Source organism: Syngnathus acus, chromosome 8 (genome assembly GCF_901709675.1).
Source record: "Syngnathus acus chromosome 8, fSynAcu1.2, whole genome shotgun sequence".
Lineage (NCBI taxonomy): Eukaryota > Metazoa > Chordata > Actinopteri > Syngnathiformes > Syngnathidae > Syngnathus > Syngnathus acus.
Genome location: NC_051093.1, coordinates 2,305,256 through 2,327,957, shown reverse-complemented (window position 1 = coordinate 2,327,957; position 22,702 = coordinate 2,305,256). Strand labels below are relative to the sequence as shown.

General features: G+C 47.0%; 5 protein-coding genes and 1 long non-coding RNA gene across 9 annotated transcripts; 2 read left to right on the top strand and 4 right to left on the bottom strand.

Moving 5' to 3' along the window:
- Nucleotides 1–689: 689 nt before the first annotated feature.
- On the bottom strand, nucleotides 690–4,974 carry nucb1 (nucleobindin 1). Of its 2 annotated transcripts, none has more exons than XM_037256532.1 (12): nucleotides 4,850–4,974; nucleotides 4,079–4,205; nucleotides 3,780–4,020; nucleotides 3,519–3,622; nucleotides 3,196–3,381; nucleotides 3,029–3,119; nucleotides 2,904–2,962; nucleotides 2,641–2,733; nucleotides 2,465–2,554; nucleotides 2,229–2,399; nucleotides 2,042–2,153; nucleotides 690–1,368 (listed from the first exon to the last, which is right to left on the bottom strand). In XM_037256532.1, the coding sequence occupies exons 1-12, from the start codon at nucleotides 4,945–4,947 to the stop codon at nucleotides 1,277–1,279; spliced, it is 1,464 nt and encodes a 487-aa protein (XP_037112427.1). In that variant the 5' UTR covers nucleotides 4,948–4,974; the 3' UTR covers nucleotides 690–1,276. The 2 variants fall into 2 exon arrangements, with proteins under 2 accessions (XP_037112427.1, XP_037112428.1); XM_037256533.1 differs by having other exon boundaries at nucleotides 690–1,371; nucleotides 4,849–4,923.
- ccndx (cyclin Dx) lies at nucleotides 4,856–8,298 on the bottom strand. 2 transcript variants are annotated; one of them, XM_037256542.1, is made up of 5 exons: nucleotides 8,153–8,298; nucleotides 6,604–6,849; nucleotides 6,236–6,451; nucleotides 5,749–6,051; nucleotides 4,856–5,640 (listed from the first exon to the last, which is right to left on the bottom strand). In XM_037256542.1, the coding sequence occupies exons 2-5, from the start codon at nucleotides 6,775–6,777 to the stop codon at nucleotides 5,503–5,505; spliced, it is 831 nt and encodes a 276-aa protein (XP_037112437.1). In that variant the 5' UTR covers nucleotides 6,778–6,849; nucleotides 8,153–8,298; the 3' UTR covers nucleotides 4,856–5,502. The 2 variants fall into 2 exon arrangements, with proteins under 2 accessions (XP_037112437.1, XP_037112435.1); XM_037256540.1 differs by lacking the exon at nucleotides 8,153–8,298 and having other exon boundaries at nucleotides 6,604–7,164.
- Nucleotides 8,299–9,320: 1,022 nt separating this feature from the next.
- tbc1d17 (TBC1 domain family, member 17) lies at nucleotides 9,321–13,846 on the bottom strand. The gene is made up of 17 exons (XM_037256528.1): nucleotides 13,711–13,846; nucleotides 13,025–13,120; nucleotides 12,878–12,955; nucleotides 12,696–12,810; nucleotides 12,327–12,510; nucleotides 12,121–12,232; nucleotides 11,825–11,983; nucleotides 11,604–11,729; nucleotides 11,413–11,516; nucleotides 11,214–11,308; nucleotides 11,000–11,116; nucleotides 10,799–10,899; nucleotides 10,576–10,675; nucleotides 10,399–10,496; nucleotides 10,112–10,228; nucleotides 9,962–10,048; nucleotides 9,321–9,837 (listed from the first exon to the last, which is right to left on the bottom strand). The coding sequence occupies exons 1-17, from the start codon at nucleotides 13,750–13,752 to the stop codon at nucleotides 9,685–9,687; spliced, it is 1,884 nt and encodes a 627-aa protein (XP_037112423.1). The 5' UTR covers nucleotides 13,753–13,846; the 3' UTR covers nucleotides 9,321–9,684.
- A 480-nt stretch (nucleotides 13,847–14,326) lies between these two features.
- akt1s1 (AKT1 substrate 1 (proline-rich)) lies at nucleotides 14,327–17,710 on the top strand. 2 transcript variants are annotated; one of them, XM_037256539.1, is made up of 6 exons: nucleotides 14,327–14,489; nucleotides 14,967–15,564; nucleotides 15,624–15,885; nucleotides 15,983–16,066; nucleotides 16,137–16,315; nucleotides 16,509–17,710. In XM_037256539.1, the coding sequence occupies exons 2-6, from the start codon at nucleotides 15,190–15,192 to the stop codon at nucleotides 16,644–16,646; spliced, it is 1,038 nt and encodes a 345-aa protein (XP_037112434.1). In that variant the 5' UTR covers nucleotides 14,327–14,489; nucleotides 14,967–15,189; the 3' UTR covers nucleotides 16,647–17,710. The 2 variants fall into 2 exon arrangements, with proteins under 2 accessions (XP_037112434.1, XP_037112433.1); XM_037256538.1 differs by having other exon boundaries at nucleotides 14,331–14,485.
- Nucleotides 17,241–20,806, bottom strand: zgc:195001 (uncharacterized protein LOC567531 homolog). Its single transcript, XM_037256545.1, has 5 exons — nucleotides 20,656–20,806; nucleotides 18,956–18,982; nucleotides 18,815–18,877; nucleotides 18,498–18,637; nucleotides 17,241–18,419 (listed from the first exon to the last, which is right to left on the bottom strand). Exons 1-5 carry the CDS (start codon nucleotides 20,675–20,677, stop codon nucleotides 18,021–18,023), a joined length of 651 nt encoding a protein of 216 aa, XP_037112440.1. The 5' UTR covers nucleotides 20,678–20,806; the 3' UTR covers nucleotides 17,241–18,020.
- On the top strand, nucleotides 18,351–22,412 carry LOC119125739. Its single transcript, XR_005098523.1, has 3 exons — nucleotides 18,351–18,436; nucleotides 20,706–20,845; nucleotides 22,325–22,412. It is a non-coding gene; the product is annotated as an uncharacterized LOC119125739 (long non-coding RNA).
- Nucleotides 22,413–22,702: the final 290 nt, after the last annotated feature.

Sequence of the window (22,702 nt, the reverse complement as noted above, 5' to 3'; positions counted from 1 at the left end):
AATTTACTGTTAAAAAATACCATAATACATACATAAATTAATGCATTTGTCCTGTATTTCAAAGTAACACATATTGACAAGCATGAGCCGTCAGCCAATTAGAGTCGAGCGAAGGCGGGACTTGTCTCCATGAGGAAGAGAAGGGAATTACGTCATACTCTCTTATAGCAAAACCATCCCAACGATTTAAATTGACATTATTGGTGTTAAACAATGAAAATGGCAAACTATCTTATACGTTTTAAGATACAAGAAAATTTAAACTGGCAAAGCATCATACATTTGTATTATGTTTAAGCAAAGTGCAGCATTGAGGATGGATTAAAATAAATTGTAATGTTATATATTACTCACAAAGAGAAAGCCTTCAAAAAATAAACATTTAGTAGCTGCATGAGTTTGTTGCATCAATTTTTTTATACTTTACGTGACCCCACGTCCTTGCTCTGTGACATTTGAATTTAAAAAAAAATTATTTTTTTATACATAACATTTTACGCGGACACGCACTTCTGATATCGCAGTGACATCTTTATTTGACAGACAGGAGGCAGGCAGCTACGTGGACACCGGTGGGGTGGCGGTGGGTGTTACTCGACAACAACAATCATGTTTCGAATGGCTCAGATTCTAACCTCTACACTCAATTGGGGTTTAAAAAAATGCTTCAATAAAACCAAGTAAGCAGATTCTGGCCATAAATTACGAGTTTATTTGATATCACAGGAACCAAGAATAAAACTGTTTTGAATCTCACCACAGCAAAAGAACACTTAACGATAGTTTCAGTTCAATTCTTCATGTTGCAGGGGTTGCACGACTGTCGACACTAACATGATAAAAGTCGAGTCGAAAGTCGCAGATGCTGTTGATAGGTTCTGTACAGTATTATTTATTTTTTAAAGCCAGGAGATGGGAACACTTTGTAATAATCTATTTTCACCATGTCAAGTTTCTGAAAAGAGGATCCGTCTCAGGTTAATTAGTGAGGGGATAAGTTTACAAAAAGTAATGCCTCAATCGAAATAAAAGTGTACAGTAACTTTTGGGGCACTCTGCATAAGTGACATCAGACACAATGCACTCACCTGTTGCAGTGAGCGAATCCACGCCTCCTCAAGCCAAACACGCGTGATTAGTCGACGACACGCTCGAAACGTCATTGTGGAGAAGTCACTTCGACTTGTCTGTGCAACCCCTGATGTATGTCAGTGCAAGTCAAAGAGTGTGTGTGTGTGTGTGTGTGCGTGTGCGTGTGCGTGTGTGTGCGTGTTGTTCAAGTGTGTGCGGGCAGGTTCTGCGGCGGTTCGGCGGGCAGATTATTGCGCACTAGGGCATCTTCAAGGTTTTCCACGACAGCAACTTTTCCTGCTGAGACAAAAGAGACTTACTCAACAACTTAAAGTTAAGTTAAAGTCCCAATGATCGTCACACACACATCTGGGTGTGGTGAAATTTGTCCTCTGCATTTAACCCATCCCCGTGTGATTTTGATCCATCCCCTGGGGGAGAGGGGAGCAGTGAGCAGCAGCGGTGCCGGGCTCGGGAATCATTTGGTGATCTAACCCCCCAATTCCAACCCTAAATGCTTTAGTGGGACATTAAAAAAAATCCCTGAAAGACTTTTTCACAATGTCAATAGGAATCATAATTACCGAGGTGAAATTGTGGGGGGGGGGGGGGATTAATTAATTAATATTTGTATACAGTATTGATTTTCTTTTTTTATATCGCTTTCTCGTTATTTTTGAGAAGAGAATTCTGAAAACAATAGTTCCAGTACTATTTTATTTTTATATTATGAATGATGTATTCAGGTACCTTTTGTGCATCCTTTATTTAGTACAACGCCTATGATTATAAACTTTTCGTGATAGGAACCGGTGCCTCACGATATTTTTGCATCCCCCTACGAACCAATTTTCAACTTCCGAACAAACGCACCACCACTGCATTTATCATTTATTTGCATTACATTTATTTTAATATAATTCTTATCTATATGTACGTACTATGTATCAATGTCATGCAGTGTACTTACCTTGATCTTCATGTTGCGGAGGCTGGAACTGAAGTTCTCCCCGAGGGCTGGCCGGCGGCTGTCCGTCAACCCCCGGCTGCTCCTTGTGCCTTTGTGACATCTCCAGTACGGCCTGCAATGGCCACATGCCAGTCACGCCGGTGAGGATTTAAGGGAAAGCTGGTGGACGTCGCGGCAGAGAAGGTACCTGCTGGTACTCCCTCCTCTGGGCCTCCAGGGCTTTTCCTCGCTCCTTCAGCAGCTCTTGCTCCTGCTGTAGCATGTCTGCCCTCCTCTTTAGCTCCTCCTCCTTGTCACGGAGCTCTGCCTCAAAGCGCTGCAGTTCCTCCTCCGTGTACGCCGGCTTGGCATCCAGAGTCTGGAGATGGAAAAAGGGAGACATATTGGACAATGTACCATCTCGTGCCTCGCTGCCGCATTTACCTCCCATTCTTTGGGGGAGTTGAAGTCTTTCTTCTCAGTTGACTTGAGGAACTCGGCCAGGCTGACCAGTCGATCTTTGTTGGTGTCCACCTTGAGGGAAACACAACAGCAGAGGGATGAAAGAACGACAGGGTGGCATTTGATAGCCCGCCTACACAACGGCAGAGGAGACTCACGTTCTTCATGACGTGCTCCCTCATCCTCAGCCGCTCCTCCTCCATCTCCATCATGTCGTCCTCCTCGTTCTTGGGGTCGTACACTTTCTCCAGCTGGGAGAACCAAGTCTTATTTTTATTTATTTATTCATTCATTCATTCATTCATTCATTGTTCTCACGTAGAGTTGTACGGGTGAGAAAAGGTGGCCATAGGAAAATATATTGAGGCTCGGCAATATCCGGCTTTTCTGAGTTCCGCGTGAAAGGCACAGGCTGTCCTACCTCTTTAGTGAAAAGCGCCTCCAGCTCCTGCTCGTCTAGTACGCCGTCCTCGTTTGTGTCTAACAAACGCAAAAGCAAGAATGACACGGTGAAGTCAGACAGAGAGACGCCCAGTTCTCACTCACCGTGCAGCTTGAAGAAGGTCTTGGGGTTGAACTCTTTGGGGTCCAGTCTGTCAGTCTCCTCCCAAACTTCCCTCAGCTGAGCTACGCTGCCCTGAGGAGGAACAGGAAGCAGAGAGATGAAGCGCTTCCCGCTTGAAAAGGAACAAATGAGTGAAGCCATCGCCTACAGGAGCGTTGACTTTGGGGTGCTGTCGATGTTTGTCCTTCAGCTCCTGCAAGCGCTGCTCCTCCTTCTCCCGCTTCTCCTGGTCCAGACCCTTCAGGTACTCGCGCCTCTCGTGCTCCTTCAGCATCTCATAGCGCTTGAACTCCTCGTGCCGCTCTGCGTCGTAGTTCTCCAGGTCTTTGGTGGCCTAAGGCAAAAATCATGAGAACTGACTGAACACAGAATCAGAAACACCGAAATCGGCAACAACGGCTCAACATTTACTAAAATTAACAATTTGCTGTTGGGCTTATCCACTACAAACATGGCTGTCACCACTCTCACCGTGGAGATGAGCAGCTCCAGGTCTTTGGCCTCAAAGGCATTCTGGTTGTGCGGGTCCAGATGTTCAAACTGCTTGAGCAGGGAGGTGTGGTCCATCTGCAGACCTGAAAAGCAGAAAAGCAGCACTTCAGTGTGTTTCACACGCCATAAAATGTATAGAAAGATAAATTGTTCTTTTACATCTCTAAGGTATCGAACGTTTTTGATGCATTTCAATTTATTTGAATATCTTTGCTGCTGCCCTGACATGGTTGGACTCACTCTGCGTGTTGGTACTGTCTAGCTTGGCCTTGAGCAGCATTCTGAGCCGCGACACCTCCTGGCGCTTCAGCTCGTCCAGACGCGTCCTGACGTTGTGGCTGACCAAGTCCAACTCTTTGCTCAAGCGGCCGTTCTTGATGTCCTCCGTGTTGGCTGTTTGCAGCTTCTCCCGGAAGTGAGGGTCCGTCTCCAAGACCTCAATCACCTCTCGGAGGTATCGGTCATAGTACAGACCCGTGTCCTGTTAACAAAAAAGTGTGTCAAACAAGAGGCAAATCATAGATCTAAAAAATCCATACCATGCTCTCCACTTGCTCTTCATCTTTGACTTCCTGGTGGACCTCTTTGCGGTCAATTGGTACTGACCACGCAGAGACGGCAAGAAGCAGCAGCGTCCAGGCACCTTCCAACTTCATCCTCCTGCTTCAATCGTGGTGAAAGATGTTCAATTAAAGCTCATTTTCAGTCGTTTTTAATGAGGAATTATATCCAAACGGTTGAGTTGTAGTGCATGAGCGCACATTCGAATAAACACGCACTCCAGTCACTCTAGTGTCCCTAATTAAGTGTCCTCAGGAATTAAGCAAATGCTTGGTGGCTGGTGATTATATTAAACGACGAATTCCAAAAAAGGGCATGCTTAGTATCAATGAGTCAAATAAAATCTGTATTTCTTAAGTATGGCAATTTAGGAACGAAACACACTGCTTATATCGGATTTCACCATTGGAGTTTGGCGCAACGTCGTTTGTTTATTTTCAGAACACGTCGTGCTTCCTCTCAGATAAGAACAGCGTAGAGTAGACCAAATTGTGAAGCACAAGTAGCAGTGTTTGTATGTAGTGCGCTATCTAATTTAAAAGACAGCTAAAAGTGTGACTGTTGTATCTTTTCATATAGTGTACCGAACAGAAGCGACTAAATAGCCAGCTAGCTGTTGTGAACAAGCGAGAAGCCATGCGAATGGCTACATACGCGTTCTACCCGCCTGTTACTTATATGTCCATATCTTATAATTTACATCACAAAATTGTGAGCACATAAACACTAAAATTGTATATATACCTTTTTTTTTTCTTATCGCAGGTGCATGTATAGCCTGTTGGCCGAGCTCCAGGAAGCAAAAACCAGCGTCCGGTTGGTGGCAGATGCGAAACGTCATAAACATGCGACCGAGATCGCGTGGTATATCAATGACCCACTGAAAACGTAGGAACTTTTATGATCGGTGCTTTGACAACAACTCACGTTAACTCAAGGTCCTTAATTCCAAAGAGAACAATAAAGTACTAGTAACAAAGCAAGACAACATAAGCCCCACAGGAAATTATGGATGCAAAGTGCGTTCAAATGTTTAATCGTTTCCAAAAATAGATTTCGCATTCAATTAGTTCATTTAGTACACTAAAAACAACTTAGAAGTATGGCATATTGAATAAATTAACATCCAAAATAAAGAATTGCACAAGATAAATAAATTAAAGATATAGATATGCAAAATATGCATAACTAGCCTGCAATAAAATAACAGAGATAAGTAGACACACTATGGCACAAAGAACACATTAAAAATGTCTGGTAAATAAATAATTGAAAAAAATAAATTAACAGTATCTCTTCAGTATATAAAAGTATCCTTTGTGGAGGTCATAATTTATATCAGTTTGACTGATGACGACAAATTTGATTGGTCTGCAGTTGCAGTTTGGCTGTTGACAGGGCTTTAGAAATCGATTTCTCTCATGTCAGTGGGCGTGCCGGCTCTTTCGTCCTCAAATTCATCGCCTTTGACTGCCGGCCTGCTGCTGAGGCGCTGCCGGAGGGCGTGCTCAATCATCTCGCTGTAGTACTGCAGCACCACCTGGCATTGAAGTACATCAGAACAGAGGTTCTCAAACTGAGGTTGGAGGCCTTTAACCCCAAGCTTCGAAAGTCTCGTGAGCCAATCATAGGCCTGGACGCCACTTACCGGGTCAGCCTGGCACAGGTCAGCCAGAGTCGAGCTGAGCGGGTGGAGCCGAGAGTGCTCCCTGTCGCCCAGGCCCCGCAAAGCGCAGTTGAGTGAGGCGGCGGCCACTAGGGAAGGCGAAGCCCCCAGGAAGCGTGAGTCGCATGCGCACAAGGTTGCCAGAGTGTCGCTGTGTCGCCTCAAGGTGGTGCTGTCCTCTTCGTTGCGCTCCCCAAGGGAGGCCAGGAAGTGTGGCAGGAAGTCCTGAGGTGTCACGGCCGCTGTATCCCAGCGCAGGGTGGCCAGTACCACACGCTCCATTTCCTGTTGGGCAAGGGGGGCGGGGCAAGAGTATTTGGTTGTTTGGGTCCATTTGAGGTGTATTTTATTTCAGACTTAAAACATAACATTGCTTAAATTATGAAATTTAAATTGGCAATACTGTAAATAGCGCTGCAATACTAGCCTGACTGGTCAAAGTTAATTAGAGGGAAGTGAGGTGCCTCACCCGCAGGTTGGCGGGCAGGAAGTTGTACTCTGCGGCAGCGCAGAGTGCATTCGAGGTGATGTTGTCACACTCGCTCAGCTTGGAGGCGATGAGCACGCAGGCTGCCGCCAAGCAATATGGCGACACGGGCGTGGACAACGTGACCGACAGGAATCTGTCCATCAGGGAGACGGACAGCGGGAACACGGCCTCGTCACAGCCGCAATCGCAACACACCTGACCGAGGGGAAAAGCGAGTGAGATGAGCGCCGCGAGGTAAGAGGTGACATAATGCTGGACGGCTCCCGTGTGTAAGGGAGGAGACCGTCAATAAAGTGTCAACATCACAGATGACCTGTTGTGGACAGACTAATAGCGCGCCTGCGTACCTCCAGCGTCCACTTGGCCAGCTCCTCCCGTCTTTGGGGCTCCTGCTGAATGAGGCCCACGTAGAGCGGTGAGGGCGCGTATCGTTCCTCCACGTGAAGCAGCCTCTGGATCACACGCCCCCCCGACACTGAGGGGTCCCAGGCAGCTCGCAGCTGAACCCCGGGGGCACCCATCCCCAGGGCGGCCTGATCTCGGTAGTCCTCATCTGTTTCCTCGCACCACAGCGACACACCTCTGTCGTCCGTCTGCATGATGGCGAGACCAAACAAAGCACTGGCTAAAAAGTGAAGCGGGAGAAAACTCTTGGCTCGCTTTTATACGCACGAGAAAGAAAGAGAGCCTGAAAGAGGGCGGCACCCCTGGCCGGTGACATAAACTGTGAAGAGGACAATCGCTTCAACAGGTGGGCCGGCGAGTTGGGGGCGGCGGCGAAGGGGGGCGGAGCGAGGTGGGGCGGAGCACGGCCGACGGCGCAGACAAGAGAAGGAGTGGCGGGGTGACAGCTTGGGATCGACGGTGAAAAGGGAGAAGAAAAAGGTCATCTCCACACTCTGACAATGGGAATGGATGATAATAGCAGGACGGTGTTTGTTTACAACGCCAACGTGGACCAGGGAGGGGGGCACCCACATGGCATTTTACTAGTTAAAGACCCCCACAACTTGGAATATGACACATTTCGGTTTTAACTTCACCAAATGGGAAGCAAAGCTCTGGGCCACGTCATTAGGTAAGATGAGGAGAGGTCATGCTCACGTTTGACTCACAATGAAAGTCTACTCAACTCAACTTTTTTGAAAGATATTAGTCGATTTCCTGTTATTATTATGTTATTGTTACAGAAAAGTGCAGGTAGTTTTATTCTCAATAAATTGAATTTGTATATTTCATATATATACATTTCACATTTTCTCTTCCTAAATAAAGTAATGTTTTATCTGAATTGATTTTTGATAAAAGCACACAGATCAATGCATACAGTTCAAAAGGGTTGAGGGGTGGTTGCCACAATTAGCTCCATTTAACCCATGAATAAATTAATGGCACAAAGGCTTGCCTAAGCACATGTGAAAATAAACAAGATTTAGAAAAGAACTGATACTGATCAGAATTGAAAATGCTACGTCCCATTGGGTCTAATAAAAGCCCTTGGATGACATTTAAAGGGACATTTCTATCAAAGTTGGCCTCATTGTCAAAGCAGTGTCCCTCCGACCCCCCCCCCCCCCCCCTCCCCATAGACCCCCGCCATATGCTCCCTCTCCGATGGAGGCTTGTGGCAATCTGCTGCTGTTTAAAGAGCCGCGATTGGAGGTATGTGCAACAGACAGTGGAGCCTCGGGTCGATGAGCCGTATTGTCTACGTTTACAAATCAGTGTCAGACACCAGGCTTGGCCTTCTGCCTTCTACCTCGCACGCTCTCAGCGCATGGACACGTGCTTGTCGTGCGCCCGTTACACGTTCCCCCGAGGCTCGCTCACACAATGGAGGTGCGCAGCTTGTATTTGACACCCTGGCTACAGGTGGCACGCAGCGGCCATGCTCACCTTTCAAACGAGACCAGCCCGACTTGATTGGAGATGGTCATCAATAATTCAGTCGTCCTCGTCAATGATTCCCATCAGTCTGCGAGGCCGCCGCCGCTTTGACTGGAATCGTACTCAAGTGTGCTCAAACAACAAAACAAGAGCAATGGCCAAGTTAGTCATGTTTAAAACTCGACGAAAAAAATCAAAAGGTCCCATGCCTGTATTTGAACTGGAAGTCAGCCATTTTGATTTGAAGCAGCCACATTGGGCAAATTACTTTAGCTGAGCCCCCTCGAAAACCAGAAAACAGTTCTGCACAGTTCCTCTGATGGACATGAAATTTGATGGACATGTCTGTCCTGGCAGGACACATGAAAACCTAATGGAACCTGCTCGGTAAAACAACCCAGAAACTCTTGTGCTGGACGTTACAACGTAATCGTTGGTAAACATTGGCGTGGTTTGTTTTGTGTCTTAACTTGGGGACTGGTTAAACTTTGACCTTCCCCCCTTGACACACACACACAGAAACACACACGCACACACACGTACACACACCAGCAGTAGCAGCAGGTGTCTGTGTGTGAGATGAATGGCGGCAGTGAAAAAGGGATGTCTGTTCTCTGGTGTCGCGGGAAATGAGCTGGAAAATGAGGGGCGGGGTGCCGCGCCCCCTTCTCAGGACCCATTGCCGCTCCCCTTTGGGCCCTCAGCCCGTTTTTGAATACAGCTGCCACGTATGAATTTAGGAGCTCGCTTAAACAGGCCGACGATCTGTCACTGGGCTTCCCTTGGACGACCCCCCCCCCCCCCCCCCCTGGTGACCCCACTTGACTGGTGCTGAGCAGCCGCCTCATTCAAACTCAATCTGCTTTGAAAGCGCTTTTATGGCCGCAGCCTTGTCCACAGCTTTAAGCCTCAATTTTGTTCTGATGACACTGATGGGATTACACGCTCAATTCATTTTGTCTTTCACTTTGTTCACAACTTACGTTTTATTACGTACAATTTAAGTCCTTGCCTGTCGCACATCATAATCCACGAAGTAATCGACTTTAAAACACAATCATGCTCACTTGGCAGATGAAATTGTGAGTTCTTTAAGGAATATTGTATATATCATATTTTTGCTAAAAATGTATTATTTCCGAAACTGACATTTGTTGACACATTAAAAAAATCAACATAGTTCTTCATTATCCTTTTATTTGGTACTAATGAGCAGATGGAACCAGTACAAAGGTTAAAAGGAGACCATGTTGCATAGGGCTGCCTGTCAGGGAGGGCGACCTTACACACACGACAAAAAACACCCTTCATTTTCTTCCCTTTTTTTAGTCGGGTGGCTGCAGCAGGTGAAAAACAACTTAGTGTAAAATGTAAAAAGAGAGCAGCATCAAACAAAAGGAGGAAGAGGAGGAGGAAGATGGGCGCAGTGACGGCCTTCACGTCGCCCCCTGCTGCCAACACATTGTATTACAGCGTCCCCTCGAGCTTACGGTTAATACACAACTCAGATAAATATCTTCATGTCAGCTGGTTGGGTTTTCTTAGGGGGTGGTGTCACGTGACGCCGCGCCGGCTTGTGCTTGGCCGGGGGAATGCCGTGTATCGCCGCACTCAAAGTCTGGGCTGTCGTCGTCGGACGAGGAGCTGGATGGCACGTATGCACCTAAAACCTCCTGGACCTTCAGGGGCAAATCCTGGAATCCAGTGGCGGGGGGCGCAAATGCCAAGGAGATGGAATTACAAAGGAGCTGGACTCAGGTTCCATTCAAGAACACGTGTAAGTGTGTGTGCGTTTGGGAAATGTACGAAAATACTCACCTTGCACTGGAGCAGCTGTAGGTAGATGGCCTCTGCATCTCGCAGAGTGCTCTGCAGGTCCAACCTCATTGTCAGCTCATTAATGTGCTGTGCGTTACGAAGACAAGGATCAGGATTCAGCCATTCACCATCACACACAAACGCACCCACCTTGAGAATAGTGTTGAAGTCGTGATCTGAGCCAATCAGCTCGCCTCTCTGCGACTGCAGGATAGCGCAAGCGATCAGAAGGTGAAAGTTGGGGCAGGGAAGGCGAGTCCACAGAACCTGAGGAACAACACACCGCAAATTGTTGGCATTTTGGGGAGTTGATTCAGCCATTTTCAGGGTTCCTTCTAAGAACTCTTTGAATAAATTTTGTGTGGCGACTGGCAAATTTAGCTGACGTGCACTCATGAGCCAAAACAATCTCGTGTAGCGACTTGAACGGAGCTCACCTCCCACAATATGAGGATGTCCTCAAAGGAGAACTCCCTCTTGAACCAGATGAGCAGCCACCGGAAACAGAAGCAAAGCGAGCCGCTGTCCTGGGAGTCTGACCGACAAAGGGGGGGGGGGGAAAACCTGTTGGTTTTATGTTTCGGTGGTTCCAGCCCTGATCTAGTTGGTCTCACCCAGGAAGTCGCAGAGCTCCGGGTCTAGAGCTTTCAGCAGGACGCTGAGCTGAAGGAGCTGCTGCTTCATGGCCTCCTGCGACTCCTCGAAGTTGTGGTGCTGAGGAGCACACAGCAAAACTCACAATTAATCTTGCAATGTTTAAAGAGGGAGCGGAAGGTCAAGAAAGAGGAGCAAAGAGAGGAGTGGAAGGATGAGAAGGTGGCATTTAAGCATCCTGACCACCATCTCCATGAATCCAGTCAGGCACCAGAAGGACTCCACTTCGTTCTGCGTGACAAACAGCAGAGGAGACAGCAGGTCGCTCATCCCCTGCACGTAGCCTGTGCACAAAAAAGCAACAACACGATCATTACAATCATATATCATCATCATCAATTTGAAAGCAAACGGCTAACGACGGTGCTTGTTCTCTTTAGTCACCAAGGTCAAAGTTGTACATGCAGTAGGTCATCAGCACGTCGTGGAGCAGCGCCAGGCCGGGGTTGTCGTTGCCAGAGAAAAACGTGTTGTGTCGGTCTGTCCTGTTCACATCGCGCTCTGCCGACAATCAATCAATGAGCACTTTTCATTTACAACACCTGTTGAAAATAACCTTGACTGCTGAGCCACATGCTGCTCCACCAAGTCTACTAACCAATCAGGTTGCGGTAGCCCCTGAGAAGCGAATTCCTCATCTCCTGTTCCTCGCTGACCGACTTCCACTGCATCTTCATCCGAAAGTACTCGTCCCTGCGTACACACAACACAAGTTGACCACCTTTATGATCTGAAAAGTGGTACAAACTGGACCTTCGCCAAGGCAAAAAAAATCAAAAGACTCTTCAAGAACTGACGTCTTGAGACGTAGGATCTCCTCCCGTTGGCTGTGGGTGCTGCTCCATGGGTAAAAGCCCAGCAGGAACTTCCACACTTCCTTCCTGAGCGTCGGTGTGATACCCTGTAACAATAAAAGCTCAGCTCATGTTATGAAAGAAGAAAAAAAATGCGGAATTATTTTATTGTGGTGATCATCGCGTTCGCTCACCCCCCTGAAGACCAGTTCTTTGACATGCTCGGGGTCCGTGATGCGCCCCTCATGATCCAGAAAGACCTCCCACTCATCCAGAGGGCGCCCCCTGCTGACCACCGGCTTGGGCCCGAGTTCCACCCCCTGCGGTGGGCAAACCCAACATCGGCATTCCGAAAGGATCGCGATTTGTTTCCCGTCCGCGAGATGGCGGCTTGGATAGAAGCTGTGCGTCTTACACATGTGATGAGCTCAAAGCCGGGCTCCTCGTCCAGCTGCGGGGCCGATCTTGGACTGCGGGCGTCACGTGGCTCAGGCGGCCGCAGGGCATCCTTGAAGAAGTTGGTGACCTTGGAGAAGCCGCCAAAGGTCGTTGCATAGGGGTCATGGATGAATCGCTGGGGAAGATACATCATTTATTTACAACGAATAATGAATGACATACTCTGCAGTTAAGTCATAAGTATAGCCACTTTTTAGTCAGTTAGCTATTTGATATAACGCAAAAAGTTCAGCAAAGGAAATCATATCTTACAGACACGAGATCAGCGCCTCCGTCATCAAAGAGGTGCAGCTTGTCAAAGGACTGGGAAAGCGCGCCAGGGTCTTGCGGGTACGCCAGAAAAAGACGTCCGTCCACCGGGGACCTGATGATATCACCCAAAGAAAAAAAACGTGATCGTACGTATATGTAATCCAATGACGTGACATTAACTGAGTGAGCGAGTTCACCACGCTTACTGGTCCAGGACGACGTAGTGGCAGAGGGCGCGCAGCAGCTCACGACTGCCCCCTCGGTGGAAGTGCAAGGGAGGCAGCGGGTGCCCCCCCCTGCTGGTCAGCACCAGGAAGTTGCGGCCCAGAGAGAAGCGGGCCCTGCGCAGTGAGTAGAGCTCCGACAGCGGCAGCGAGAATGACCACTGACCTGCACCAGAAATGGGCCATTTCAAAAACATAGTTCCGCAACCATGCAGAGTTTCTCATGACTCAATAGCTAGGCGGGGGAAGGTCCAGAGCCACTTTCAAGTGATTACAGTAACATACATGTGGCACAGACATTTCTGAATGCAGTTAAAGAAAAATGTGGCCTGTAAGCTCTTGAAGCAGCACCTGTCTCTCGGACGGGGACAGGCGCCCGATCTTTTTTCACCGTGCTGATGACAGCCCAGTCTGGCTCGTAGCCGGGATCAAACTTGGTGTCCTCCTCGCCTCCTCCTTCGCCATCCTGATTGGCAACATTCATGCTGTTCAATCATATCATTTGGATGTTGTCATGTTCCTAAGAAACCCACCTTTTTGGAGTAAAGCACAGCAGGAGCGCTGCGGCCCGCATCTTCCAGAGGACTCCACTCTAAGGCTGGCAAGCCAGCCTGAAAAAAATAGCATTATACTTCAGAGCTTCTACCGCATCTTGTCAGGGCAACAACAGATTTCCTTACCCGCTCCACAATGCGTATGAAACCCGGGATGCTGGTGTCCTGGTTGCTCCTCTTGACGTTAGTATGTAGGTAGACCCCCTCCTTCTCAAATATCAGCTGAGGAAACAAGACAAATGCTTCAAGTATATACGCACCACTCAACATTAGGTACTCTAAATAAGATCCCATCCAGAGCTGTACCAAATAGCAATAAAGCTGAGTTTGGACTAATTATTGTGGTTGTAGGCAATAATGTTGCAAGTGAATCAAATTGAGAGTGGTTTCTAATGTTGACATATTCTACTATTTATTGAGAGCTGTTTCTAATGTTGACATTTTCTACAATTTCCAAAAGGTAAATAACAATGGGCGGGCGGGCATCATTTACGACAAGGGTTTGGTCACGTAAACGTATCATGTGATCGGCTCGCGGCAGGTCTGACAAGTTACGTCACATTATGTCTCGTGACGAATTCGCTTTATGTGTCAAAGTGAATCTCAAAGACAGCCGCCAAGTCGAGTCAATTGTGTTGTTGTTTTTTACGTTTTAAACAGCGCCTATTTTCTTTTCTAAAATTAAATTACCAGCGTACGCTAGCTAACACGTCTACAAAATGAGCTAACACGCAACTAGCGCCCACGCTGAACGACTTTTTTCCCCAACCTTCGGAGCGTTAGAAAAAGACGAGAAAAAGTCGTGCTACTACCTTGTAATCATCACCGTTTTGCTCCATTCTTGAATCGCTCATCGTGTGTTACTAGTCTAGACTTCTACGACGGTTTTCCCAAAACAAATGTTACGTCACGCTTCCTGTTTCCACCAAGCCCGCCCACTCGTAATAGCATCATCAACATGAGCCAATCCGAGCCTTGTGACTCGTCACCGCTACCTCAAAACAATCCAACGTGTTCATTGTCTTCATTATTATTATTTTATATCTTATTTTATGAAGTTCACTTGTATTTGATATTATTATTTTATCTTATGAGTACGTTATTTTATTTCCTGACAGTTTTTTTTATTATTCGCTTTCATGTTCGTGATAGCGCAGGTGACTTTGCTCAAACATTTAAAACCAAAACAATACAATACGACTTTGTTGCGTAATATTGTCTTTGCTCTTTACTCACGTACGTCTGCATTTACTTAGAGATTAAAGATGTGCTTCTTCTGCCACAAATCAAACGTTCTCAATTTGCATGTGAGGTCAAAGGTGAGCCTCCAAAATTGGCACGCCTCCTTTCCCTGGAACCTCCAGGATTCGCAAGAGACGCAAAGTGATTGGCAGAGATTAAGCGTCATTTGTTTTACTTTGAAGCTTTTGACAGGAACCTCTAACATTCGTCTTCGCACACTTCCCGCTGGTGACGAGCCTAGCTAGGGGAGAGGATCGCTTGAAGAAGGCACAGCACGTTTGACGCAGCAAAGTCAAGTTTAACCTCGACGATTAAGTGGCAACTCGAAGGAAGGAAAGCGAACGGGTAGGTGAGCATTTGGCATGTTTTTGCTCGTTAGCAATACGCGTCTCGGCTGCGTAAACGGGGCTGAAAAAATGGTGCATGGGGCGTCCATCATGAGGAGTCTGCACAAAAACAACAACAACAACAACAACAACAACAACAACAGTGGCTCACAAATAAGCAGCAACAACGACAGCTGCAGCAGCCACCGCAAGACTAGTTGAAATGCAAAAGAGTACAAACGTGTGAAAACAAAGCACAGCGTGGCATTACATCGGACTGGCAGCGACTTCAAAGCTAGTTTAGCTCCAGTTGTCAGTTAGCATCGGGTGTTATCAAAGAAGGAGTAAGTGCGCAATGGTTAATTTTTAAAACAGCTCACGGCTGTCCTTTGTAAAGATATCTAATATTCATCTGTCAAAGTAATGTAGGATAAACATGATCCAGCACTGTCTTATCAGCCTGTTAGTTGACTTACGTGTTGTTTTTATCCATTCTGCAGATATCACCAGCAACTTGGCATCATCTATTCTCTCCCCTGGCTCGCCTTTGTGCTAAAAAATAATTCCAGTCATCATATCATTAAATCACCCAGTGCCTCATACAAAAACTCCCTTTCCATCATCACCAGGGCAAAAACAACCAAAACACACCAGCAAGTAAGCAGCTTTCCCATTCATTAGGCCACTCCGCACGCTCGCACACACACTCTACCTGACACCACCATGGCCTCCATCACCAAGTTGTCCGAGCCGGAGATCGCGGACAACCACAGGGACAGCTGGGTTGCGCTCCTGGCTGCCGCCGACGCGTACTGCCAAAAATCGGGCTGCGAGCTGGCCATCCTCACGGCCTGCAAGAAGTTCCGCTCCTCGGTGCCGGAAACGGACGCCGCCAAGAAGAAGAAGTGGGAAAGCGGCGGCGGCTTTCCCAGGGACTGCCAGTTCTCGTACAGCGTTTGGGGTCAGGGCTTCCTGGCCGAGTCGGCGCGGCGCTACGTGGACGACATTGGCGTGCTGCACTCCATCACCCTGCTGACGGCGCAGAGGCACACGCGCCACACCGCCGCCCAACTCGCGTCAGAGGCTGAGCCCAGGGTGGTGAGTCAGCCGCGTACATGCTTCTTGTCGCCCGGCCTCATTCTTCTTAACGTTTGTAGCATCTGAGCGGTGACGGCGTGCCGGGCAGCGTCAGCCCCAACGGCAGACTCTACTCGCAGAACTACCCATCCATCTACAGCTCAGAAGGCGTCTCGGGCCAGGCCAACAACGGTGAGCGTGACAAGAACGCCCCAGAGGCCACCCAACAGGGCGGGCAAAGCTCGGGCATCGTTGACCTTGAGGAAGAGTGCGAAGATGATGAGGACGACGAGGAAGAGGAGGACATGGAAGGAAAGAGACCCTTTGGTAGCGAGAGCGCAGGTAAATAATGCACACACAAAAAAAAACTCCATGGCACCGTGCACAATAGCAAGAAAGACGAGACATGATCCATAAAGTAAACACTGTTGTGCTTCAGGCGTGTTCTCCATGGACGAGGACTCGCTATCCCGTGACTGCGAGCCCTTCTTTGAGTCTGACGGCGAAGAGGAGAGCACAGACTGTCAGTTCGCCTGCACCCTCTCACTCACCACTCATCATTGATCACTCATGTGTTTGCATTTGTCCCGCAGGCTCGTTGAGTGAGGAGGCTCCGCCGCCTTCGCGCGGCATGGCCGTAGGCCATCGCGGCATGCACGCCTCGCGCAACGCCCACCCCATGGCGCTGGCCCGCTCACTGCCCGTCTCTGTACCCGTGTGGGGGTGTAAGGGGGGTCGGGCGGCACCCGGGGAAGGCAACAGCGGAGAACGGGTAAACGTCAACTTTTCATTTCAAGTAAAAAACTGGCAGTCATTTTAGGCATGGCTTCTTGAGACATTTTTTTTGCGTGTCTTAAGTCTTCCAAATTTTTAAAATTCCTCCTGTTGAAACTGCCCCCCAAAATGTCCCTTTTTGAAGCACAATTTTCCCGGCGTAATGCAGCCTTCCGTATGTGTTCCCTCAGGTGGGATGCGCTGACTTGGAGCACATCGCCGCCAGCATGAAGGCCCTTCTGGCCCCCGGGGCCACCGACGGAACAGAAATGTTCGGGGCCCTGCCACGACCTCGCGTCAACACGGGTGACTTCTCGCTCAAGCACTGAGTGCGAGCGCGGGGGGGGCGAGAGTCATGCTGTGTGAAAACTGCGTGAAAAAAATGCACCTCCATTCATCGCTCGCTAATTCAAGGAGGTAATGCAACACAAAAAAAATAAAAATAGCTGACGTCGCACCTGGAGTGTTTGGAAACGCTATGCTCATGTGCCGTAGCCACAATGAGGGGCGCAATGACTGCTTGTGTTCGTTTTTGGTCTTGATTTGTCACACGTGTGCACCGCGTTAATGCTACATGCTAAAGGTTTTTGGGAGTGCACACAAGTGAGTAGAACTGTTTCAAGTTTTAAATAATTACAATGAAAACACTAAGGCTATGTTGACACCACAGCTAAATTCCAATTCTTTTTTCCCTTATGTGCCCTGCATTTGATTTGATTTGATTTTTTTCTTTGGGGCACGTCTGAATGCTCAAGTCTGGGTCACTTTAATAAGTAATATGAATGTTTACACAGAAAAAAAAAATCTGATTTCATCTGAAAATCCAAATTGATCATTAAGTGCTGCAGGGTGAACGGAGCCAAATTTTCGATTTAGCCGTGTTAGTGTTTTTTTTGGTTTTTTTACAATTGAAGCGTGCACGCACACAAAAATGATTTAAAATATTCATCTTTTGTAACACACGAGTGCATCTGTCATTGTTGCTGCGGTTAGCGTGTGCTAGCATGTTAGGACGGATGACATCGCATGGTAACAACTACAATAATAGTTCCCAGTCCGTCATCAGGCCCTCGCTTCGAAAGCATTTGTTCTCCTTGAAGATAAAAATGTGAAATGCTAATGTTGAAAATGTTGGCACACCAGCAGCACCTCCCGTAATTCATTGTTCAAACTTGCATATTTGCCTCTTTGTACTTTGCAAACCGGTGACTGACTCGTCCAATGATTGTACTTCAAATGTTTTTTGTTATTTCTTGAAGTGAACGAATGACTGAAACTGACAGAAGTGAGTGAAATGCAAAAGGTTCGGAGTGAATTTAACGTGAAATGTCCAAGCGACAGTTGGCGGGATGTTCTTCTTTTGTGTTTCAAATAAAGGAGCAACACCAAGTGAGACAACGCGGGCTCGTCATATTGTACTGCGCTGCGACACCTCAAGCCAAGCTTACAATTAAATTAGCGAGTTTTATTTTTTTTTTACACAGAAGTTCATTTTATTTGGCACACTAAAATATGCAAGCTGTGGAGCACACATGGAAAGATGCAAAGTCACCTTTGTCTAACTCTAAAAAAGAAAAGGAAAATACACAGTATAATAAAAGAATTGGGCATCAAAACAGGCACGCGCGCTCCTTCCGCCTTGGACTCCTCAAGCGCTTGTTTCACCGTAAAGGTCCACTCATATCAGCCTCCGGCCTCGTGATTCACTGCTCCTTTTTCCGAATGAGGCAGGAGGAGTTTGTGCCCACCCACATGGCGGGCAGAAGCTTCTCCTGCACGCTGATCTTGAACTTGTGCACCAACCGCACCTCCTTGTCGCCCTCGCCTTCCACCAGCAGGAACTTGATGATGCCGGCCGGCTGGTCCACGTACACGCCCAGCGTTTTGCACAGGGGCAAGTCCACGTCCACGTTCTCGCCGTTGTGCCACACCTGGTAGCAGGAGCCCGCCCAGCCCGCGCCCCAGGAGCCGGCGTTCTCGCCCAGGCCGCAGGGGCCGTCCTTGCGGGGGGCGCTCTCCGCCACCGCACCGATCACCACCCAGCCCTCAAAGTCAACCTCCCAGTAGCCGCGCGAGCCCAGGAGGCTCTCCTTGCACAGCACCTGAACGCCAGCAGCAGGTCAGATACTTATTATAAAAAGCAAACGTCCACTGGAAAGCAAAATGTCTGACTCGCTCACCTGTGGCGAGTGCTCGTATCTCTCCGGTCTGTTGGGATAAGGACAGACGGCATCGGATGTGCGCGCCACCTTCGTTCCGTTTTCCGAGATCCATAGCAGCTTCTGCGCCGTTTTGTCATCCAAAGTCAGTGGCATCCAGTCTGGATAGGAAGGCAAGAATACAATTAGGCGAGTCACCTAAGAGGAGTCGAGTGCAGGTGGATTAAAAAGTCATTGCTCGGACTTTTGCGTTTTAGCGTAGACCAAGTTAGCACAGTTTTGGTTTGGCAATCAACCTTAGAGCTACTTTGCTATTTTTTTTCTATTTGCTGACTGACATTTGAGAAAGTCTGCCCTGGTGGTTGGTTCGGGGATGTTGGGTTCATAGGGCGGCAGCTTCTCTGAAGGGAGACAAAAACGTTTGGTTGTTATTGTCATGGATTGTTATTTTACATTTACATATATTCTTAATTGATTACCTTCTGCTGCCCCGTTGTTCTTTCTTCCTGTAAAAGGACAAAGAAATTAGTCAAAACAACCAACACAAATTAATTTTCTTGAAAAACTCCTTCAAAAATGATGTCAGTGTCTGAATGGCAAAAGAAATCCTTTCCCAAACTTGAATTTGCAAGTTCCATCTTTAAATCCTTCCTCACAGCAGAATATTTTTACACTCTGAGCTCACTCCACATTCAAAATACAACAAAAACATTTTTTTCATCGTATTAAAAGAGCTTTATGACCAAGTTAAAGTTGACTGTAATCCGAGCTGCTAAGGTGCACTAAATGATCCTAGCGAGCAATTCCTAAAGTGACTGTTGAAACCTTAACCTGTCAAACCGCTTTAAGATCTACAATCAGTAAATGTGCAGGGGGGAGGCTGTAAGGATCATGGTGTCTTTCCTCGAAATGGCGTGAGAGCGTTTAATGAGCGGTCTTTTGATTCCAGGACCCCCTGGCAAGATCCTGGCATTCCGGCCAAGATCCAAGACCCACGGATAATCTCGTCATTTATCACAGCGATTAAACGTTTAAAGCAGGACGCCTCGCTCGCATTACATAAGTCAAAGTTATTACTGCAACGCCAGTACTTCCACTACGAGTGGCCCAATTTGGGAGTTTCGCCCACTTGGTCAATTTTTGCAAGCCATAATTTGAGTTTTGAGCCAGCTTCAGATACCCTAGAATAAATTTCTGTAAAAAAAAAAAAATCTTGTAAAATCACAACTTAATTCTTGCCGTTTGCTGTTAAGAATTTACAAAAAAAATCTCTCTCAAAGAAATTTAGACTTCAATGTTTTTCTTGAAGTAATATGACTATTCTTTCAGTATGAAAGTATGACCTTTGAATTAAATGATTTCGCCATTTTTTTTAAAACAATCAGAATTCTTGTTGGGTCTATATAAATTAATTCATGACTACTATTAAGAGTCGCAACCTTTGATGAAAGCAGCGGAAGAACGCGTGAAAGACCAGCGAGGATTATGGGATCGCCTTGACGGTTTGGGCGCCTTCCACACGTGTGATGAAGACATTTGATAACAGAGGTCAGCTCCAGTGATTGTGGGCCTCTTCCGTCTCTCTCCTCCCAAGATGAAAGGAGAGACTTGACAGAATAACTTATCGCCTCCAGCTCAAGGGATCAGCTAGGCAATACGACACGGCTAAAACACAAATGATCAGCGAGCCTGTCCACTGCGTGACCTTGCCCAGCCAGCAGTATATCTAAATACCTTTTTTTTTTTTTTTTGCACGATTATGTTTTTGTAATCCAAAATATTTTTTATTGTAATATATAATAGATAGAACAACTTTCTTATCTGAAGATTGATATATGTTTTTTTTAGTCCCCAAAATATGGCTAAAATACACCTAGAGACCAGTGACAGTGCAGTGCACATTTAGCAACGTTTAAGTTAGTGCTGAGCATAGTGTTATGGTATTGTTAGTATTACACTGTTCAATTTTGCCGGTATGTTGTTAAATTTTGTCAGTAAAATTTGACTGTTTTTCTTGCCATTGTAAAAGGTTATTGTCAAATTCTTGTTTGAAATTGTTAGGATTAAGAATGGCTTTTGAAAAACGTTCTGGTAGATAGTTTTGTTTTCTTTTCTGAGGCAAAAAAAAACTAAGTACGTTGACGAAACAAAACTCCTTTAAAGTCCTTTTTCGTCCTACCTGCTTTCTTGGGTACGGGCATCTTGCTTGCTTGGCTTTTGCGGTTTCAGGTGGAGCGCCGGTCGGTGTAGTGACACTCTCCTGTGGGGGAGCCCTCTTATTACCTACCAGATGGTTGGGATGGGAGGGGCCACACTCAACACATGTTGGGGTGTCGGATGATGCCATGCCGCTGTATGGGTAGGCGGAGGTGTGTGTGTGTGTGTGTGTGTGTGTGTGTGTGTGTGTGTGTGTGTGTGTGTGTGTGTGTGTGTGTGTGTGTGTGTGTGTGTGTGTGTGTGTGTGTGTGTGTGTGCGTGTGTGTGTGTGTGTGTGGTGGGGGGGTTAACTCATTCTTAGCTCATTTTCACACACGTGGAGGCTGCCTGTGTCGGAAAACCCAATCAAAAAGTTGTTAGTTCCAAATAGATCATGACGCGAGATGATGCAACCTGACATCACACTGCCTTCAAAGCCCAACCCTTGCTTAAAACCTTGACTTACATTTACAATCCTAATTTGAAATTTAGTGAAGTCAAAACCCTGTCTTGAAACCCTTCTGTAACCCTGACTTGAAACCCTAACACACATTTAAAACCCTAACCCTTCTGGCGCTGTAATTGCAAAGCTCAAGCGTGTCCTGCAAGCATCTCATCATGCTTGTGTTAAAATACGTTCTGTTGGGTTAATACGAATACCTCGTCGCTCCTTAGGGGAGCCGAGACATCTTAATGAGGTGCGGCGCGCTATACGAGAGCGGCGTGCGAGATCCCGCTGCTGACCTTTGACCTCTGTTTACAAGCAGCGGCCAGTGTTAGCATCCCTCTCGTGTTGTCCGATTTCATGCTTACACGGCGGTGCTATGGGGGAAATAGAAAGCGTGATAAGCGGCGCGGATGTTTCGCGCTTGATTGATGGGGGCCAGCTGCTGGCGGGCCGGCGGCTCACTTCTCGATCGGCCTGGCCACGTGCGCTCGGACGCGTTTATCCTGGACTGCTTTCAGTGTCTCCCAACAATTGCTAATGTTTGGAGTGTAGTTTAAGATTAAACACAGGCCTCACCATTAGCTTAATTGATCTTAGCCTAAAAAAATATTTTCCTTGTTAAAGTAAGACTCTTCTGGAAATATTGTTAATATTAGATTGGGATTTTTTGAAGGGAAATATCGACTTTCTCCCAAGATTTAAGATTTTATTTCTGAACAAAAAAAGCTGTAAAAAAAATTAGCCTCATTAGCTCTAGCATTAGTCTAACAAATCCAAAATGGGAACATATTCCTGGAAGCAAAGCTTCCAAGCTTAAGGTGCTCAGATTTAGTGACTGGCTAAAACCAACGACCCCCACAGCTTTTTGCGCAACGCAAACCTTCAATCATGGCGCCGGCACGACCGTATGGCCCCGATGATTTAGGGGCCTGTCATGGACGTAACCCCTCTTAAAGCTCCCCCCGCCATGTTTTCCTGGCTGGGCTGCCAAATCCTGGGTGCTCCCTGCATGCTGCTGCCTGGACATGAAGTTCGTAGGACACCCCTCCTGGAACTTTTCTGACAAACCTTATTTGGGACTCCTTATAATACTTGCTGTAAACAATATTCATCAAACGGTTCTTGATGGTTTTACGCAAGCATAATGTTTGTTATGCAATGTTGTACATGAGCGTGTGAGAAGTTTTTGTATCTACGCACACAGATGACATGTTGCAGTGTCCCCGTGCTTCCCGGTACAAACGCATCCATCAGCGGCCACGCTGAGAGGTCCTCCCATGATGCAACAGGCCACTGCAAGTTGGGGCCTGATGCGATCGGTCAGCGGAGCAACAGGTCAGCAAGGCGTTGAAGTGGCGCTCGAAATAAGCGGCTAAACTAAAAAAAGGCCGTCTGGAGGGTTGGAGCGCATACGTTGAGCTTTTCAGACAATCTTATAAACATCACAATAAATAAACGTCATCAGCTTTCCATGCAAAATTCTCATTTCTAGATTTAATATTTCTTCATGTGCTTGTATGCTCTTGTGTATGATCTTTAGCATTTCAGAAATGCAAATGTGCTGTTTGTGAGCTATCGTACA

Bases quoted from the DNA above. Each gene is read 5' to 3' on its own strand.
- akt1s1 (XM_037256539.1), top strand. From the start codon at position 15,190: ATGGCCTCCATCACCAAGTTGTCCGAGCCGGAGATCGCGGACAACCAC. The intron at 15,886-15,982 runs GTAAATAATGCA...GTTGTGCTTCAG, and splicing joins CTTTGGTAGCGAGAGCGCAG to GCGTGTTCTCCATGGACGAG. The intron at 16,316-16,508 runs GTAAACGTCAAC...GTGTTCCCTCAG, and splicing joins AAGGCAACAGCGGAGAACGG to GTGGGATGCGCTGACTTGGA.
- ccndx (XM_037256540.1), bottom strand. From the start codon at position 6,855: ATGCAGACGGACGACAGAGGTGTGTCGCTGTGGTGCGAGGAAACAGAT. The intron at 6,452-6,603 runs GTACGCAGGCGC...CCCCTCGGTCAG, and splicing joins TGGCCAAGTGGACGCTGGAG to GTGTGTTGCGATTGCGGCTG. The intron at 5,641-5,748 runs GTAAGTGGCGTC...CTTCAATGCCAG, and splicing joins ACCTGTGCCAGGCTGACCCG to GTGGTGCTGCAGTACTACAG.
- nucb1 (XM_037256532.1), bottom strand. From the start codon at position 4,947: ATGTTTATGACGTTTCGCATCTGCCACCAACCGGACGCTGGTTTTTGC. The intron at 2,734-2,903 runs GTAGGACAGCCT...TGGTTCTCCCAG, and splicing joins AGGCGCTTTTCACTAAAGAG to CTGGAGAAAGTGTACGACCC. The intron at 2,400-2,464 runs GTAAATGCGGCA...TTCCATCTCCAG, and splicing joins ACTCCCCCAAAGAATGGGAG to ACTCTGGATGCCAAGCCGGC.
- zgc:195001 (XM_037256545.1), bottom strand. From the start codon at position 20,677: ATGCCCGTACCCAAGAAAGCAG. The intron at 18,983-20,655 runs GTAGGACGAAAA...GTCCTTTTACAG, and splicing joins GCCCGTACCCAAGAAAGCAG to GAAGAAAGAACAACGGGGCA. The intron at 18,420-18,497 runs GTGAGCGAGTCA...GCTGGCGTTCAG, and splicing joins GATACGAGCACTCGCCACAG to GTGCTGTGCAAGGAGAGCCT.
- tbc1d17 (XM_037256528.1), bottom strand. From the start codon at position 13,752: ATGAGCGATTCAAGAATGGAGCAAAACGGTGATGATTACAAG. The intron at 13,121-13,710 runs GTAGTAGCACGA...TTGTTTCCTCAG, and splicing joins AAAACGGTGATGATTACAAG to CTGATATTTGAGAAGGAGGG. The intron at 12,956-13,024 runs GTAAGGAAATCT...TATTTTTTTCAG, and splicing joins TCATACGCATTGTGGAGCGG to GCTGGCTTGCCAGCCTTAGA.